Source organism: Platalea leucorodia (genome assembly GCF_965183815.1).
Source record: "Platalea leucorodia genome assembly, chromosome: Z".
In the NCBI taxonomy this organism is placed as follows: domain Eukaryota; kingdom Metazoa; phylum Chordata; class Aves; order Pelecaniformes; family Threskiornithidae; genus Platalea; species Platalea leucorodia.
In genome coordinates, this window is record NC_138858.1 from 836186 (window position 1) to 854366 (window position 18181).

At 55.9% G+C, this 18181-nt stretch overlaps 1 protein-coding gene across 1 annotated transcript; it reads right to left on the reverse strand.

The window, feature by feature from the left end:
- Positions 1-11881: 11881 nt before the first annotated feature.
- ST8SIA3 (ST8 alpha-N-acetyl-neuraminide alpha-2,8-sialyltransferase 3) lies at positions 11882-16686 on the reverse strand (the record flags this gene model as incomplete). Its single annotated transcript, XM_082335909.1, has 4 exons — positions 11882-12164; positions 12912-13469; positions 15457-15579; positions 16508-16686. The coding sequence occupies 4 exons, from the start codon at positions 16684-16686 to the stop codon at positions 11882-11884; spliced, it is 1143 nt and encodes a 380-aa protein (XP_082192035.1).
- Positions 16687-18181: the final 1495 nt, after the last annotated feature.

Here is an 18181-nt window from a genome sequence, read left to right on the forward strand (position 1 = left end):
CGCGGGTCCAGAGGGGACGTAAACCTGTATTGGCCCCAGGTGTATCTGCTGCCCAGGGACAAAATTTTGCTTGTGAGAAGCAGAACCAACCTTCCTTGTGATTTTTTCTCCTCCCAGACAGGATTTCAGTTATTTATAAGTAAAAAACCAGTTGGACAATATGGGATTTTTTTCCCCAGAGTTATTCAGGGGGCAGTTCAGAGGGTAAAACAGGCCTGAGAAAGCTGTATCCAGCTTTATCAGTGCAAATTGATAAACGGGGGCTACCTGGGGGAAGCGAGGTCCCGGATGGGCTGCTTGCCTCCACTGCCAGCACGCTCCAGCCCCGGCACGGAGGGGCAGAGGCTCTGGGGAGCTCTCCTCAGGTTTATCAGTGGGAAGATGAAGGAAAGGATTTTTCCTCTCCCATCACTACACCAGAAATGGGGTTATGGGGCAATAAATCCCAGCCTGAGTGGTACTTGCAGGGCTGCTCTTGCTAGGGGTTCCCCGAGCAGCCGCCAGCCCCATTGCCCCCTGTTCCCTGGTGTCCTCGCCAGGCAGAAACAGCAGCTCTTTCAGGGATGGGGAGTGCAGTCCCCATGGCACGGTATGGGAAAGCAGGAGGTGCCGGGTGGAGGCAGGGGCTGGGGCAGCGGGTGGGTGATCGCTTGCTTGGGGGTTTCTGCTCCACTCCTCTCATGGACAGCCCCGGGCTCGGTGCACCCCGGCCCCTGCTGCGAGAGGGGCAGCGGGGCCGTCCCGGCGTGGCTGATGGCACACTTGGCTGGCGAGAGCCATGGTTAAAGATTAAAACTGGATCCAGTTTCCAATATTTATCTTGGGAGCAGGAGGGCCCCAGCTTGTTTGGTTTGTGGGAAGCGTTGGGAAACGGTGACGCTGGTGTGGAGAGACCCGGCAGGGCTGGCCCCCGCGGGGGCGCGGGGTCCCGGCAGTCCCGGCGCAGCGAGCGGGGGACGCGGCGGTGCTGGCGACACGGGCAGGACGGGACAGAACCCAAGGGAGGGGCCCACAGCGACGGGGGCACCCCACAGTTAGGACATGGCTGCTCCCCTCCCACGCTTGTGCAGTGTCCTGCCTCTGCAATGGAGACAGTGGCACCTGCCTCTCCCCCACGATCATTTCAAGGATAAATATATCAGATTTATTAGATATTAGTGATGGGAAGCATGCAAGTAGCATAGGCAGATAATGCTTTTTCATTTACGTTGCACTAAACATTACCTACTAAAACATTTTTCAAAGATTAATAACTGGTTGCCCAAACTGTTAGCCCTGCTCTGGAAACATCCCCACAGGTGTACCGGGACAGCGAGCCCTCCAGTTTATATAGAAGTGTGGGGTTTAAATATATTTTGGTGGTGAGAGTGCCGGATGTGCGCAAGAGTGACAAACGTTATCCAGGAGCTGACTTGCATTTGTGCTGCGCTGGCCAGGCAAACCTCTCCAGAGCAATTTGTGCAGGAGAACAAACCCAGGACAAGCTGTCCCAGGCAGCGATGTGCTGAGGTGGGTTTGAATACCAGCCACAGTCAGAGCGCAGAAATGCTCCGAGAAGCAGGGCTTTGGCCAGCGCGGGCAGGAGGTCGCAGTCGGCCCCGTCCATGCGAGTTTTACCCCGACGTTCCTCCTGCCTCAGCAGTCAGCCGTTGTATTGAACATCAGGCTGAAGGAAGTAGTATAAAATGTGTTGCAGAATACTGTCAAGGCATTAACTGGGAGGGAACCAGATTATGACAGCTGATTTCTTGTTTTCATATACATGATTTTACAAAGAGTTGCTGGAAACCTCTTAAAATTTTTAGATATTCTGGTTAGCACCTAAATTGTCATTTTTTACATAATTTTGGCATTCGGTATCCCCAAAATATCCCATAGCGACTACTGTAAGGCAATAAACGCTGACGATGTAGATGGATTTGGCAATTGTTTAGGCTTCAGTAGCGGTTAGAGGGAGAACGCCTAGCTGGTGTTTCCCAAGAGCCCCACCGCCACCGGGGCTTTGGTAAGTCCTAAATTGGGACGGGAGGGAGCCGGGGCACTCCTGCACGGCTCTCACAGGCACTGAAGCAGGCAGTAAAGAGGAATTTGTAGGTACAGGGAGAATGTTCCCATTGCTGGACATCCTCTTAATTTCGTAAAGGCACAAAAGGATCCGATACCCACAAGCTCCCTGTAATAACAGACTAGAGATCCAAAGCACATCTTTAATGGTGGGGAAAAAAACACTATGAGAACTTAAAAATAAGGCAGCGGGCTCTGCAGCAGTACAAGTCCTTACATCTGTCAGTTTACAATCTTAAAAGCCTTAAATCAATCAGCACTGCCTTCCAGCTGCGGCACAGGGGCACGGCACCCGAGCCCCCGCGCGACGCGCTTGGGCAGCGCAGTGCGCCTCTGGCCAAGGGCCCGCTACGGCCCCTGCCAGCCTGGGAGAGTCTGTTGCCGTGAGTTCATGTGAACTTCCAAAAACCCACAGCAGAGTTCCTCCGGGAGCTGGTAAGGACACCAAGCAGTGTTGGGGCAAGCAGCAAGTCCTCTCTTGGCCTGGGAACTGGCCACAAGGCAGAAATAGAGCAGGAAGGATCGACCGGCTCTGACACAGCAGGGTGGCAGCTCCCGGGGCTCCAGACCCACCTGCAAGGAGGCCAGGAGGGTCACGGCTCAGGCTGTGGTCACATACGCGAGTCCACTGAAATAGCCACGGACAGAGGCGAAAGCAGGAAAAGAGCGGTGCTGAGCTCCGGGGCTCGGGGCAGCCTCCAGCCCCGCCGGCGAGCCGGCTGCGCCCTCGGCCGGGTGCAGGCGCCGTCCCCGGCAGGGCTCCTCGGCACGTCCCACCGCCGGGACTGTCGGCTGCTCTCCACCACGGTGTGTGCTGGCTGGCCGGCTGGCCGGCCCCTTCCACGGGCAGCCCCCTGCCCGAGAGCGCAGCGGGGCTGCCGCCTGCTGCAGGGTCTGGCGAGAAGGCATCAGGACAGATGTGCCATCCTCAAGGTCAAGGGCTGCTGTGCTATGGCCTCCGCTGGAGCAGAAGGTAAAACTCAGGCTAAAGCGGGGCAATCTGTCCTTCTTACTAGTGTTTTGTAGGTAATGGAAGTGGGTTATGAGATGTTCTTGGGAATGTAATTCACTTTAATGAACAAATGCCCTGAGCCAAGCTGTGTACTGATTTACATGCCTTGTAATGCCACAGATTTAATGGGAGTGCAGAATTTGATCCATCGCACTAAGCGTATTGCACTGTATAATGAAATATTGGGAGCAATAAACAAGACCTTTGGCAACTCTTCGGATGAAGTTTTCCAGTAAAACCTTTTGTGGAAGACCAGATCCACAGAAAAGCTGACATGCTGATGTGCAGAACACAGGCCCTGGAGTCCACAGTTTAGCCCTCAAAATCCCTGCCTGCCCGCTGCGTGCTGCCCAGGGTGCCCGCTGCCCAGCTCACCGCTGCTCGCAGCACCCGCAGGCACCCGCAGGCAGAGACCGGCCGGCTGGGAGCCCGTGAAAAGCAGAAGAGGAGAAGTTGCTCAGCGTGTCCAGCAGCCACCTCCAGACAGGGGGTCAAGGGCACAAGCCCACCCTGCCCGGGTGCAGGGAGAGAGGACAAGAAGGGTGCTGGGGGAGCAACTTAGTCACTAACTCTCCAAAAACCCGCAGCACAAGCAAGTGGTGTGTAGTTGATGGCTAAGGATGAGTATAAAAGCACCAAAAAAAGTGGGAACACTATCAGAAAGCCTGAGGCACAAATGACGGCCAGCTAGCAAGGGAGTTTAAAAGCACCAGTAAAACTTTCTGTGAGTTGCTAATGGGGAGAAGGCGACGGAGGAGAGTTGTTGTGCTGCTCTACGGGGAGGGAAAGCTGTCCGTGGGGAGCAGAGGCTGCTCTCGGTGCCTTGCCATCAAGATGGGAGGAGGTATCGGGCAGGGTGCTGTGGGGGTCTGTCCTTGCCAGCCACTCTCCGATAGTTTCATTAGCAGCCAGCATGGTGGGGCAGGGAGCGCGCTTATGAAACTGGTGGGCAGCGCTCAGCTGGGGGGAGCTGCGAGCCCACCGGAGGATGGGATGAGAGTTAGGAATGATCCTGCCGTGCGGTAAGGAGGAGCCCGAAGGAGCGTAGCTGGGATTAACATCACAGCCAGGGACGGGGATCAGCGCCTGGGTCTGCAGAAGAGCGGGCGGCCGGCCGCAAGCCCAGCGTGGCTCAGCTGGGGGAGGTGGGCAGGAGCAGGCGGGGAGCTGCGGGGCTCGGCTGATGCCCCGAGGGAGCCCTTCACCCTGCAGGGCTCCCTGTGTCGAAGGAGAGCCTGAACGCGGCCCCGGGGACCCCTCCTCACCGCCCCACGCAGCCCTGGGCTCGCCGCTGCTCCCCGGACCGGCTCCTTCCCGGCCGCGGGGCCAGCAGGGACGGGCAGGTTTTTGCCTGCTGCTTGGCAGGATGCTGCTTCCCACTCTTTGCCAACCAAGCCAACGCATCTGCAGCGTGGGAACGCGCTAAACGCTAGTCTGGTCCTTTGCAACCACACCACTGGTGCTTGTCCCATGGCGAATACTGTCGCTCACCCAGCATTACCCACGCAAGTATTTCCGTGGGTCAGTTATTCCCACGTGGGGATTTTTGATGGGGCATTTTTGGTGTTACTTAATATCGGTTTCACTGGCATAAAATACGCCTGGAGCTTGCCAGAAACAGAATAACTACAACTCCATATACCAGCTCGAAGTGAGAAACACGTAAGTCAAACTTTACTCCGTACTACTATCGGTGTCTGGCCGGAGGTGCGTGGGGCTGGGCGCCCGGGGCAGCTCGTCCCAAGGCAGGTGTTGGGAGCGGGGCGCCCGAAGCGCGCCCGGGTGCCTGTGCCTTCCCACCTCGAATTTGGGAACTTTTCTGAAAATGGGACTTTGCTCCCTTTTGACATGTGCGGTGTTGTGGATAATTATTTCAGTTGGATGACTGTCGAGCCGGTAAGTGTGTTTGAATCTGCGAATAGTCTTCATATTTACCCACTCAGGAGGAAAAAAATCAGTTATAGTGGGAGACAGCATTAGCTGTTTGGGCTCATTAGCATGAAGGGTAATTTGCGCTCATCAGCGTGCCGAAGGAGGCGGGGGGGACTCTGCCCGTTGGCCGGGTGGCGCGGGGAGCTGGGATAACAGCAGCCGGTCTGCCTGCCCTGATGCGGCCACAGAGATGCGGGGCTGGGACCGAGGGACGCGGGGCCGAGCCCACGGGAAGGGAGCGAGCCCGGCCGGGCGGACGCTGGGGCGCGCCTCGGGCAGCACCGGGCCCTCCGTGGAGATCCGTGTGCCAGGCACGGGGCTGAGCAGAGCACAGCTTGGGCTGCACGAAGCCGTGCTCGTATTTTGCTAGGGTGGAGTATCCGTGGCATGCTTTCATACAATTTGAGCACATTTCCAACCCCACAGCGTATCCTTTAAAATACGGAAGGCTTTTTGATTAAAATTACAATCAGCAGAGTGCGCCCACAGCGCGGAAGCCCTCCCAGTGCAGGCCCGTCATTATTATTGATATATAATGAGAGAGAGAGATATATATAGATATATAATTGATAGCAGTTCAGGAAATAGTAAGAAGGAAGAGGCAGACACAGCTGAGTTTTACAGACTTTCAATGCACAATAAAACATTTTATTTAAAAACAATGCATTCAATATTGTGTTTTGGCACATGAGTCAATGTTGCAGGCACATTCACACCAAAGAATCACATTGCTGAGAGATCCCGAATGAATCGTCGCGTTGTTCTCCACAAAGGATGCTCACGAGGAGGATGCGGTACTCCGTCACGAGAAGAGCCAGGGCCCTGCTCACCAGTGTGCCCGCGTATTTACAGGCACGAGGCGCTGCGCCGGCCGCGCTCGGGCCTCGGGGCTGGGGCCACGGCCGGTGCGAAGCGCGTCAGCCTGCGGGCCCGATCCCGGTCCCACCGCCGCCACAGAGGCCCTCGGTGGGAGCAAGGCTGGACGGCGGCTTTGCTTGCAACGTACTTCACACCGTGAGCAGCTTTGCTCTCCACCTGAGACCGTGCCCTGGCCCTCTATGAACATTAGCCATTTAAAAATAAATAATGCTTTTAGTATGGCCATTAAATAATGAAACCTTTATTACAATTATGGCATTTTTTTTTCCTTTTTTTAAAATATTTATCTTTTTTTATTGAAAACAACTCCATCAGGCATTGAACTGTATAGCCATTAGAATAAAGACACATTCATTTACAGAAAACCTGCTTTTTTCTAAACGATTTGTTTTTGCAACCTCCATTCACAGTTAGTTATATTTCACAAACGCTTGCTTTTTGGTATACTCCACAATTAAAACCGGTAGCCAAAATGACTTTGTGTTAATGTATCTTGCTACCATTCATTGAAAAGATGCAAGCAACGAAAATACAAACCCAAGATGTATAAAAGAAGAGAAGGTAACGCACGTATTTCCACTCTTATGTACACCCCATCTTCACATCCCCTGCGGGGCGGCCCGATCCCCCCGACCGCAGCACCCAGCCCCGCACAGCGCCCGCCCCGAGCCCCCGCTGACGGTCCCTGCTGCGGGTGCGGGTCCTCAGCACCCATCCCGTCGGCAGCGGGGCTGGAGCAGGATGCGGCCACTGCTCGCCTCCGGCTGCCCGCAGCACCTGGGGCACTGTCCTGGCAGCCCGGGGTCTGCGTCCCGCCGGACCCGTCCCTTGGAGCTAGTCAGGACCTCTCTTGATTTTGTAAACTAAAATGTTTTGTACTTACAAATATTGATCACGTCGCATTACGCATACTTTCCTTTAGCTGTATTCGCTTGTCTAGACATTCAGTAATAATAGCGAGCATTTTCACTGAACCGTCAGGAATTCGTTCAGGTAGACAGAGGCAGGAAGGTTTTGGGCCAAAGAGAAGGGAAGGAAGAGCCTAGCCAAGGCGATACCGAATGCAGGCGCCGTTTGCTGTCCCGAGCAGGGAGGGCGGCAGCCACGTTCGCTAGAGGGGAGCAGCTCGTGTATTTAATGAAAGGCATTTTCTGCCGGAGAGAGGCAGATCCAGCGAGCCTCTCCTCCTCAGCCGCTGTCTTCTCTGCACCCTTTGGTCCTCAGCTCTCCATCAGACCCCACCACAACCTATCGCCTTCCTCCCGAAGCGCCGCAGGCCACCGCGAGCGGCCGAGCCTGGCCCTTCTCGGAGGGCACCTCCGGGCTGAGGGACGCCAGCCAGCGCCGAGGGCTCCTCCAGGGCTCCTCCCCGCCACCCAGCACTGACCTCCTCCAGCTCAAGGGGAGACCCGACTTTCTACAAAACCAGAATGACACAGGCCATAAGCCTGGCGCGGTGAGACGGGGACGCCAAGCCCAGACCTGTCAGAGCAAACACGGGGGGGTCACCCCACTTAGCTGCTCTGGGATGCGCAGTGCCCTAACGCGAGGCCCTACAAGAAAACCAGCCAGAAAAGGGGGTTTGGGAAAGAGCCCAGTCTGACGGCGAGGCCTCGGGAGGGTCTCTCCCTGCCTGGGGGAGCAGAGCCCCCCTGGGCCGCTGCTGGTCCCACCGGGCAGCGCAAGCTGCCCTTCCCCTCTGGTCCCTCTATAACAGCAGAATTCAAAAAGCATCTAAGAAAAGAGGCAAAAACAAAAGATGCACGTTTTAAGATGGTTTTCCACATTGCAACGGCTCAGACAAAAAATATTGATACTAAGAAGCAATTTACTTTGGGCTGTATTGCGCCATTGATTTTGGGGCAGAACTCCCCATTAAAATCAATGATTCTGAAATGTTCAATGTGGTTCTGAAAAATCGATGGGGAGTTTTGCTTAAAAATCAATGATATAATATGGCGCTCTGTCAATAATTTTTCTGTATTCCCATTTCCGAATATTTGCAGTCATTTTCTTCCTTCCTTCTCTGCACTCGGTGCCTCTTTGTGCCTCTGGAAAGTTCCAGCTGTGCTGCGAGGGCCGTCCCCCGGGACCGACGGCGGGTCCTTCCCTCCTAACGGGACCTCGCCGCAAGCGGGATGAACCTGAGAGGCACGCTCTGTTTGTTTGAATCAAGCAAGATCAAATTAAGGTACGGTGCGTTAAAACACCTTTCCATCGCCACCCTCCCCACAATCTGCGGGCACCCGGGTGCTCTCGGGGCTGGGGGCGAGCGGGGCATCGCAGACGTCCCGTGCACAGCTGTGGGAAACAGGCTGGGGCTGCGAGCTGTGGGAACAGAAATTCCAACTATGGGCAGTTTTCCCAAGTTCATTGTGATTAGGAAGGGAAATCAAGTTTAAAAAAATAAACTATGACAAATACAAAAATTACCCCAGGGCAATTTAGGTTTTTGGTTTCAACTTCTAATTTTTACATTGTCTCTTCTCTCCTGGGTGCTCCAAAGCAGGAGTTTGAGCAGAGAGATGTGCACTGCTCAGGAAAGACCGACTGAGGCCCTGGGGCGTGCCAGCACTGACGCCCTCTCCTCCCGCACGGGCTCTCGGGCAGAGGCAGGATGCTGCAGCTCTGTCTGAACCAGCTCCACGCAAGCTTTGCAGCAGCCACGCAAGCCCTTGCAGCACCTTCAGCGCGGGGAAATCCACTTCTGCCAGCAGCCCTCTCCGGGGACGCTGGGGACAGGCTGGGTCACAGCAGGTGGCCCATCCCATATGGCTTCCCAGCATCTCACGGCGCACCCGCGGCCGGTTTGACTCTGGGGACCTTCCCATCCCAGTTTCAGCATGCAGTTACGCGGCAGGTTCATCTGGTTCCACGCTGGACGTGGCAACAGCCGATGCCCTTGCCAGTGTCCGTGCCCTGCCAGCGGTCCCGCTGCCATCGGGGGGGAGGTGCGTGGAGCCGCCGGGGGAGATGTGCAATGAGCCATCTCGCCCCAGGCTGAGCATCCCCATTGCAAAAAGGGCCTCCTGGAGACACATGAGGTGCATGGATGGAAATACGTTTGTTTAGGCTAATGAATGTCCACTTGTGACTACATCTAATTTAAAGTAGTTATGTCATGTAAATGCCGTGCAGCAGCCAAGCAGGATCTGCCAGTGCAATTTCCCATTGGGAGCCAGCAGCCGAAAATTGTATAAAGTACATTTGCCTCCACTTTCATGCCGATATAATGATAATAGTTCACATTTCTTTAATTTGCTGATTAAAAATGATCGCTCCCTACAAGAAATTGATAAAATGCTTAATTAAAATATCTGGCATTAAATGCTTAATTAAAATATCTGGCATTAAGCACAAGCCAACAGGCATCACTCGGGGTTCGGGGTGACCCTTCTCCGCTGGTGGGCTCTGTGCCGAGCTGGCTCCTGGCCGCTGGGCCCACCTTCACGCACCTCAGTGACCTGCAAAGCGATCCCCCTGCCTTAGCGAACATGCATCATAGGAAATGATATCGGAAATGATTAATTACTGTACTTCATTAACAACTAGTGCAGAACTCTTCCTTCCCTGCGCAATTTCTCTTTTTCTGTTTTTGGGCAAAACCAACCCGTGTGCTCCAGCACTTAGAGAAGGTTTCCCGCAGGACTCGGTCAGGACTGGTGCTGCCCGGCTGCTCCTGGCCCCAGCAGCTCCCCACTGCCTGCTCGGACACGCGGTCCCGGCGTCCAGCGATCCCGCAAACCTCGCCGACAGGGCCTGCAGAGGTCGGGGGGACTCAGTCCTTCCCCCGGGGACGCGGGCAGCTGCGAGCGCTGGGGACAGCCTCTCCTTGTGCTCTGCGGTGGTCTGCGCCCAGCACAGCCGAACTCCGCTCCCTGGCCCAGGCCCTCGCGCGCGACTACGACACAAATAATACGTGATAATATCAAGAACAACTCATATGGCACCATATGGCATAAGACACCACCATCACTGCACGACTATGTCTTCATAATAACAGTTGCTAGAGGTCGTACTCTGCTGTAGGAACGGCGATGAGCGCAGGACCGACACGACAGCACGGAGAGCCGGAGCTCCGGGGAACGCTGAGCCAGGCTTGGCAGCTGGGGAGGGAAGCGCGCGGTTCCCTGCGGGAGCAGGGCTGCGCACGCTGCGGCACGGGGGAGACCCAAGCCCCTCCACAGCGCGCCCCAGCCCTAAACAGCCTCTGAAAAAGCAAAAGCCAGAAAATGTGGGATAATTAAAATGGGGAAGAAAGCCTCCAGCTCCTCCTCCACCCGGGGCACAGGGGCGAGGGGGGACACGGCTTCGGGGGCCGGCGGAGCTGCGGTGCCGCGGCGGGGCGGCGGTGGGCACCGGAGATGCTCCGGGCCGCTCAGGTTTGGTGTTGTACTCGAGATCTCCTTCCTCACCTCCGACGTCTGCTTGGAGGTAAAGAGGCAGAAAAAAATTAAAATGTGCCATTTTAAAGTATGATTTTAAATTGGATTTTGCATCTTCTTTCAGCGTATAGTCAGTTCTCAGCATCATACAGAATAGTAGAAAAATGTTAAAATACTTGTAAGTATACTCGCTGTCATAAGAAACCCAGTTATTTTACAGGCTCCTTTATCCTGAGACAAAATGGCCAACGTTTTCAAACCGTAAGTGACCCTAAGGTTTGTCCTCTCTACAAACAGCCTGGTTTCCAGCGGTACCGAGGAAGCCGTGCCTTCCTTTGGCTGCCTTGGGTGGCTGTTGGTGACCGGAAAATGGGGCCACTCATTTAGTTGTCTGACCGTGGATTGAGAGATGTAAACGGGGAAATCTGGCAACTGTATTTCCTCTTCCCTGCACTCCTGCTGCGCTCCCCTCCCTTGAAAACCATTTTTAAAAATCCCGGCACCTGGCTGCCGTTGCTGCCCGGCCAGTCGGACCCTGCCCAGCCAGCCCCGCCGCGGCGGGGGCACAACCCAGCACCGTTAACTGGGCTAACGAAGGCTCTTACCGCTCCCTACGGACCCTGCATCGCTGGGCAATGCACCCCATCGCCACCACGGGAGGGACGGCACTTTGGGACATACCGAAACGCAGAGAGTGCCGACGCGTGCAGCTCTGCAAAGGGAAACGCTGGGTACCGACGGACCCCTCGTCGAAGGACGAAGGACCCCTCGTCGTCGGAGGGTGCGGAGAGCACAGAGGGAGGCGCGCCCGCGCTGGGCTTCGGCGCTCTTCTCACCCACCACACCTCCAGAGACACCTAACACTGTTTGTCCTGGTGGTTTGACTTTAAAATTAAAAGACCAAATAGTATCACACAGATAGGAATGACCATGTTTCAGCCTGGCTAATTTGGGCTAGGATTTGGCCCAAATTGAATTAAAATGCTGAAGTATTCTGAGAGCGATATAAACGCCTAGCTAAGGTACAAGCCATATTGTGACCTTCTTCTTCACATTATTCTTAAAAAAATGTAAAATTCAGTAAATCTGAAAATATGCAAGTGGTGGAAATCTGGATCCACACTGAAGAACTTGCAAGTGAGGGTGAACTGGAATTCTGAGTGGCTTTCTCCATCGGCCACAGCAATATATGTACGCTGAGCTATTGATAGCAACATATACAAGAGAAGCAAAACCTTTTAAAATTAGCATTTCTAATTCTAATCGGGAAAGGAAAATAAAATTAAGAGATTTAGGGCATTTAGTGGAATGCTAAAATATGAAAATATCTTAAAAGTTACTTAGTAGCATATCTATAAATGCAAAATATTTCAGCTTTGCTGCTGCATGAATAGCATCCACAGAACTTGATAAATGCTTCTGCACTGCTAAATACGCTTAAACCCTTTGATGAGCAGTGACAAGGGTGACTAAAAAGCATCTTTAGATTATGGAAAATATTTTAGGGCGGGGTTTTGGTTTTTTTTTTAGAATTCTATCTGAAGAAGAATGTTTAATTCGGTTTTGGGCACTTTTTAGACAATCATTTGGCACTTCAAGATTTATGTTCTTAGGCACAATGCGACAAGGTGAGTTTGGCCAGTCCTTCACCGTGCATCCTGTAGAGCAGCTGGAACTCTGCAGGCAGCTGGTGGGACTCCTGCCACTTGGTCGTGAACTTTGTTCCCTTCTTATCATAGTAGTGGTACGGGAGGTCCTCCCTCGTGTTGGGGTCGAACCCAAAGGGCCAGAATCCGTACAAGTGGATCTCTTCACATATGGCAGAGGCAAGGGTATACATGAGAATACCTGTGCTCAGCCGCTTGGGTGACAAGTGTTTGTTCTTCCAGTATCTGTGAACAAAAGAAAGGCACGTTAGTTTGGGGTGCAAGTAATGCCACAGGTCTGCTGTAAGAAAAAATAATGTTACTGCCTGGAGAGCATCAGTGCTGACAGCTGACAGCCTGGATAAGGCACGGACTGCTGTTCAGGTCAGGCTGTAACGACCGGCAGCGCGGAACAGCCTTAGCAGCACTCGGACCGATGGTCTCCTGTGGTCCCCTTCTGAATGCTTTTGGTTTTTAACCAGGAGAGGTAGTGCCTTATCCAGAAAAGTACAATTCACTGGCTCCTGCTCGCACATGCATTTGCTAAAGAGGTGGCAACGTTATCCTCCTCTGATTTATTACAGTTTTCCTTGGACCACCCTGCAGCTGTCTGTCAGCATCCCTGTTCGCTAGCCGAGAAGAGCAAGCTCTTCCGTGAGCGGTGCTTCGGTTCTGCAGCGTCTCCCTCGGCTCCCCCGTACTCCTCCCGTCCGCGGGAGCAGCGGCAGGAGCGGAGCCCAGTGACGGACCGTGCCCCGGCGCGAACAACCAACCCACCTCTGCTCTGCTGGGCACACAGCTGTAAAGAAATAACCGCAGTACTTACTGAAGCAATAACAAACCCACATTTGCTCTAAAAGCAAGCAGTGTCGGGCCCTGACTTGCTAGACAGTGCCTAGCAGATCAGGCATGAACAGAAAAATAAATACAGTTGTATTTGTACAGAGAGAGAGACCTATTTTGACAAGTTAAAAGCAAGGCAAAAATCCACACCTGTTTACGTGCTGCATGATATTTCCTGGCCAAGCCAACTGGACCTTTAGTTGCCCTCTGTGCTCAACAAAGAAGTCAACCAGCGTTCTCGTGACTGTTGCTGACGTGTGGAAGAAAAAAGCGGGGATCCAAAGAATGGCCCCATCAAGCTTTTTCAAGCTTAAAAAGAAGTTGTTGCGATCCTGAATGGTCAAAAGATTGTTGTAATACTTTTCTAGGATGCTGGGGTTGAAGGTTGTAAGATTGGTTTTCCTTCCAACATCTTTTTGGAAAGCCTCAGTTGGAGCAAAATTGCAACGAAAAACAAAATCGGATTTATCTATTTCTTGCCCGCACTGACTCCCGGTCAGGATCCCGCTGTTTCCAACCACGGCGCAGACGTTGTAATGCTTGTTCAGGATGGGCGACACGTCGGGAAGCAGCGATCGGAAGTTATTGCTAATAGAGAACACATACTTATGGCTGGAATAATCGTAATGCATCAGCTGTCCAATCCGAACACTATTCTTGGTCAAAGAAAAATTTTTTATTACATCGACATGCTGAAGGATTTCTTGCCTGAAACAGAACAGAAAAAGAGAAGAAAACATGGAGTTATATTTCCCCTCTTTCTGTGGTGGAGAGGCTTTCTTTACAGCTAGACTCACGTTTTTCTTTTATTTTTTTAAATGTAGTAGAGTAGTTTCCTGAGCAATGTGGTGCAATGGCTTTTAAATTAATATAAGTAGTTAGGAATTCTGGAGCTGGCTCCTTACCTAGTACTCCGCCTGGCTTTATCGGGCGGTCCTGACTGACGCCAGCTAAGGATGTGTCCCTGTCTCTTGGAAAGGCGTCAGGATTAAAATATTGGATTCGCTGTGTAAGTCGGAGGCGTGGGGCTACCAGCACAGCCCTCCCCCGGCCGCCTTGCCGAGGGGGGCGCGCAACACGGGGCTGCTCGTGCTGCCGTACGGGCCGGGTGGGCGAGCCTGCTGCTGGTGCTCCCTGCCTGCACTTCACTCGTGGTACTGGACCGCGGGTCTTTGGCAACGATGGGTTTGCCGTGAGGTATGCGAAGCAAAACCAAGCAGTCCAGGAAATGCGGTTGAATTAACAGTGGCTGATTTTTAAATACATATATTTTTTGTGCTCTCATTAAGAAGCTTTGAATCACAAAAGCAAGTGACTGTCGCTGTCTCCATTTATGTAAACATAATTCCGTAATGTCTTATTTGGGCAAGCATGCCGGCATTTTTACAAGGGTTATTAGAGATACTTAAAAACCAAACAAAACCAACCCTGCTCAGGAATTTCCCTCACAGGGCATAAAATTAGAAAACCAATACTACTTTATTTGCTCATGTTTATGGAAACCAAACAACCTTTCTTCCAGCTCGCATCCTCCAATGCCTAAGCATTAATGGAGGCCCACCGGGTGCCCTAATTAGGGGTTATGGCTAACGGACAAGTGCAAAGGCAGCTCCCGAGGCATCAGCTAACATCACCAGAGGGGTGGCACAGGGACAGGCTTAGGAAGGATGAGCTGGTGGTGCCAGGAATGCGGCAGTGCCGAGGGGCGGCCACTGTCACACCAGCCTGGCAGGTCCTGGGGAAAGGACGGGGCAGGCAAAGTGACGTCTCCTCTCTGTGGCCCACAGCTCCTTGCAGAGCCGAGGGGCCGGGGTTCCTGCTTCTGGGGCGGGATATGTCAGCCGAGTCTCTAAAACAGCAGGCATTTGTCAGGACACAATTGCAGTCCAAGATGGTAACAGCTATCTTAAATGGCTAAATGTTTTTCTTTTCCTTTACAGAATTTTTTTAATATATAGATCAGTAAGTATATATATATAAATTGTATAAAGTATATATTTACTGATCTCTCTCTCAGTAAAGCCAATAAATAAGAGGCCGGCCAGACACCACCACGTTCACATCACAGCGAGAAAACTGAAAGCACATTTTACTTCCCATGAAGTACGGAGCAGCTTTGAGGAAGCAGAAGGAACCGGGAAACCCTTTCCATTGCCACAGAGCAGGGCAGCCAGTGCAACCTGCGGGCAGCAGGCAGAAGGCGGTGCAGAAAGCGAGCGTCTCCGGTGGATTCGGGCTGGAAGGCCCCCGTCGGCACCCCTCGCTCTGCCCGCCCCCTCAGCCCGAGCAGCGCTGGAGGCAGAGCCGCACTGCACTTGCTCAGAACTGCCGTTGGCTGGGAAGTTTAGCTGGGCCTGTGTTGGCCCACACAGCATTTCATGGCATTTCATACAGTCCGATTTGTTTCAAGTTTTAAAAACCCAGCCATTTATCTTGAAGTAACGACAATTTCACTTGCACACCGGGAAACTGGGTCACGTTCTGTTTGGTAAAATAATGCGTGTTGCAGCCTGGCGCCCTGCTCTGAAATAATCCGTTCTTCCAAGATAGCTGCAACCATCTGGGGAAATGCTCTGATTCAGCCTTTGTCTCTCACCGCCGGCAAATTACTCAGAGTATTCAGCAGTCCCTGACTGTATTTTCTGAAATCCTGGGGGGGCAGGGGGCAACCTCAGGTTGGTGGCCGCATGCTCACCTCTGATGCGCGAACGCGGTCCGGTTGAAGGCCCACTTGGAGGGCTTCTCCTGCAGCTCGTGGGTCAGGGAGTTCGTAATGGGGACGAACGAGGGGTCCAGGAACTTCAGCGCGAACTGGGACCTGGAAAGGAGCGCAGGGGCCCACGCAGACAGACAGACAGACAGACAGACAGGCACGGACCCAGGCAGACACAGACAGAGCCGCAGCCCGTTACCGGCCGTGCCCGACCCGCAGCCCGCGCCCGCCGCCGTCAGCACCGCGGACAGCGCCGGCCGCGCCGCGCCGGGGGCACCGGGCCGGGCCGGGCTGCACTGGGCTCTGCTGGGATCTACTGGGATCTACTGGGCTGTACTGGCCGGGCTGTACCGGGGGCACCGGGCTGGGCCAGGCCGAGCTGTACCGGGCCGGGCTGCGTCGGGGGCACCGGGCTGGGCCGGGCCGGGCCGCACCAGGGGATACTGGGCTGTCCCGGCCGGGCTGCACCGGGCTGGGCCGGGCTGTACTGGGCTGGGCCGGGCTGTACTGGGCCGGACCGGGCTGTGCTGGGCTGGGCCGGACCGCACCGTGCTGTGCCGGGCCATGCCGTGCCGGGCAGGGCGGGGTCGGGCTGCCCCCGCCTTCCGGCACCCCCGGGGCACTGCGGTTCCCACGCCCGGCCCGGGCCCCCCGCCCCGGTCCCGCCGGCCCGGGGGGCCTCTCCCGCTCCCCGCAGGCCCCGGGGCTGGGTGCGGGGGCAGGGTGCGGGGAGGGGGGGGAGCCGCATCCCCGCCGCGGGCGAGGGGCTGCGCCGAGCGCTCGGGCCGTGGCCGCGGGGCCTTGCCGGGCCCGCCCGCCCAGCCGGGGCTCCGCCGGGAACGGCGCGGGAGGCGGCGGGGCCGGCGGGGGACGGAAGGGAAGGGAAGGGAAGGGAAGGGAAGGGAAGGGAAGGGAAGGGAAGGGAAGGGAAGGGAAGGGAAGGGAAGGGAAGGGAAGGGAAGGGAAGGGAAGGGCGGGCCCCCGTGCCCCAGCCGGGCCGGGCCGGGCCGGCCACGCCGCGCCGCGCCCTCACCTGAATCCCGCGTGGAACATGTACATGCGGGGCCCGCCCGGGCCGGCGGCGCGGGGCGCGCCGAAGATGTTGTCCTTCTTCAGCGAGACGTAGCTGATGAGGGAGAGGATGAGGAGGGCGATGCTCAGCATCACCAGCCCCAGCACGCTGGCCACCCGCACCATCTTGCAGCTCCTCATGCCGGGAGGCGGCCCCGCTCTGGGCGTGTGCGGGGGGGCCGCCGCGGGGCTACATGGGGGGGCGGCGGGCGCGGGACGGCGGCGGGGCCGGGGCCGGCAGCGCCGGCAGCCGGAGAGAAAATGGAGGGACGGAGCGGCGGCGCGATGAAATGGCAGCCGGGAGCGGCCGCCCCGCCGTCCCGGCCCCGGCAACCCCGGCAGCGCCGCCGTGCCCCCCCGGCGTGCCCCCCCCGCCGGCCCCGCTGCACCCCGGACAGCCCCGGTGCCACCCCAGCAGCCCCGGTATGTCCCACTGACAGCCCCGGTGCCACCCCAGTGGCTCCGGTGTTCCCCCAGCAGCCCCGGTGTGTCCCACTGACAGCCCCGGTGTGCCCCCAGCAGCCCCGGTGTGCCCCCCAGGAGCCCCGGTGTGTCCCACTGACAGCCCCGGTGCCACCCCAGTGGCCCCGGTGTGCCGCGCCGACAGCCCCGGTGTGCCCCCAGCAGCCCCGGTGTGCCCCACCGACAGCCCCGGTGTGCCCCGCTGACAGCCCCAGTGTGCCCCACCGACAGCCCCGGCGTGCCCCCCAGCAGCCCTGGTGTGCCCCGCCAACAGCCCCAGTGTGCCCTGCTGACAGTCCCAGTGTGCCCCCCAACAGCCCCGGTGTGCCCCGCCGACAGCCCCAGTGCCCCCCCCCAGCAGCCCCAGTGCCCCCCCACCAGCCCTGGGTTTCCTCCGCGACAGCCCCGGGGTGTCCTCCCCAGGTACACGCCTGGCATCCCCGGTGCGCCCACCCCGACATCCCCGGGGTGCCCCTGACAACCCTGGGGTGCCCAGAGTGCCCTTCCCACCGCCTTGGGGTGCCCTGCAGTGACTCCCCAAAAGACCGGGGGTGGCCCAGCCTGGCAGCCACAGTGATCCCCCCGACAGCCCCAGTGCCGCAGTGACCCCCGGCCCCCGTGGGTGCCTGTGGGGGCTGAGCAGGGCTGCAAGCCGTGCCGCTGCCTGAGCCGTGGGGAGCCCGCGCTGCTTGGGACCCTGTGCCTTTGCTGGGGGACCAGTGTCCCGGGGGGTGCACGTCCCCCTGCTCCCCAGCACAGGGCCGCGGAGCCGCAGCGTGATGCTATACATTACCGTATGGCACGTACAGCGCTGCGGGAGTCTACGCCACAGCCTGCACCCGGGCAATGCAAAACCTGAGGCTGGCTCAGGAGACCCCTCGATCTTTAAAAGCCTGGTGTTTAGGGCACGCTACCACCTTGAAGAACCCTACTGGTAATTAAACTGCCCCATAAATCACACCGCACATTTCATGTGAACTCCAAGAGAGCCTGACTTCTGTAATCTGAGGAATGTCTCTCATGAACATGACTTCTGCACGCTGCAATACTTTCAGTGTTTCTTCAAGCTACCTTTTTTTTCCTTATAAAGCTTGCCCCCATAGACAGTTCTGCCTCTGAGCCCCGAGTTCATAGAAGTGCCTTATAAATAATAAATACTGTCTTTGTAGCACCA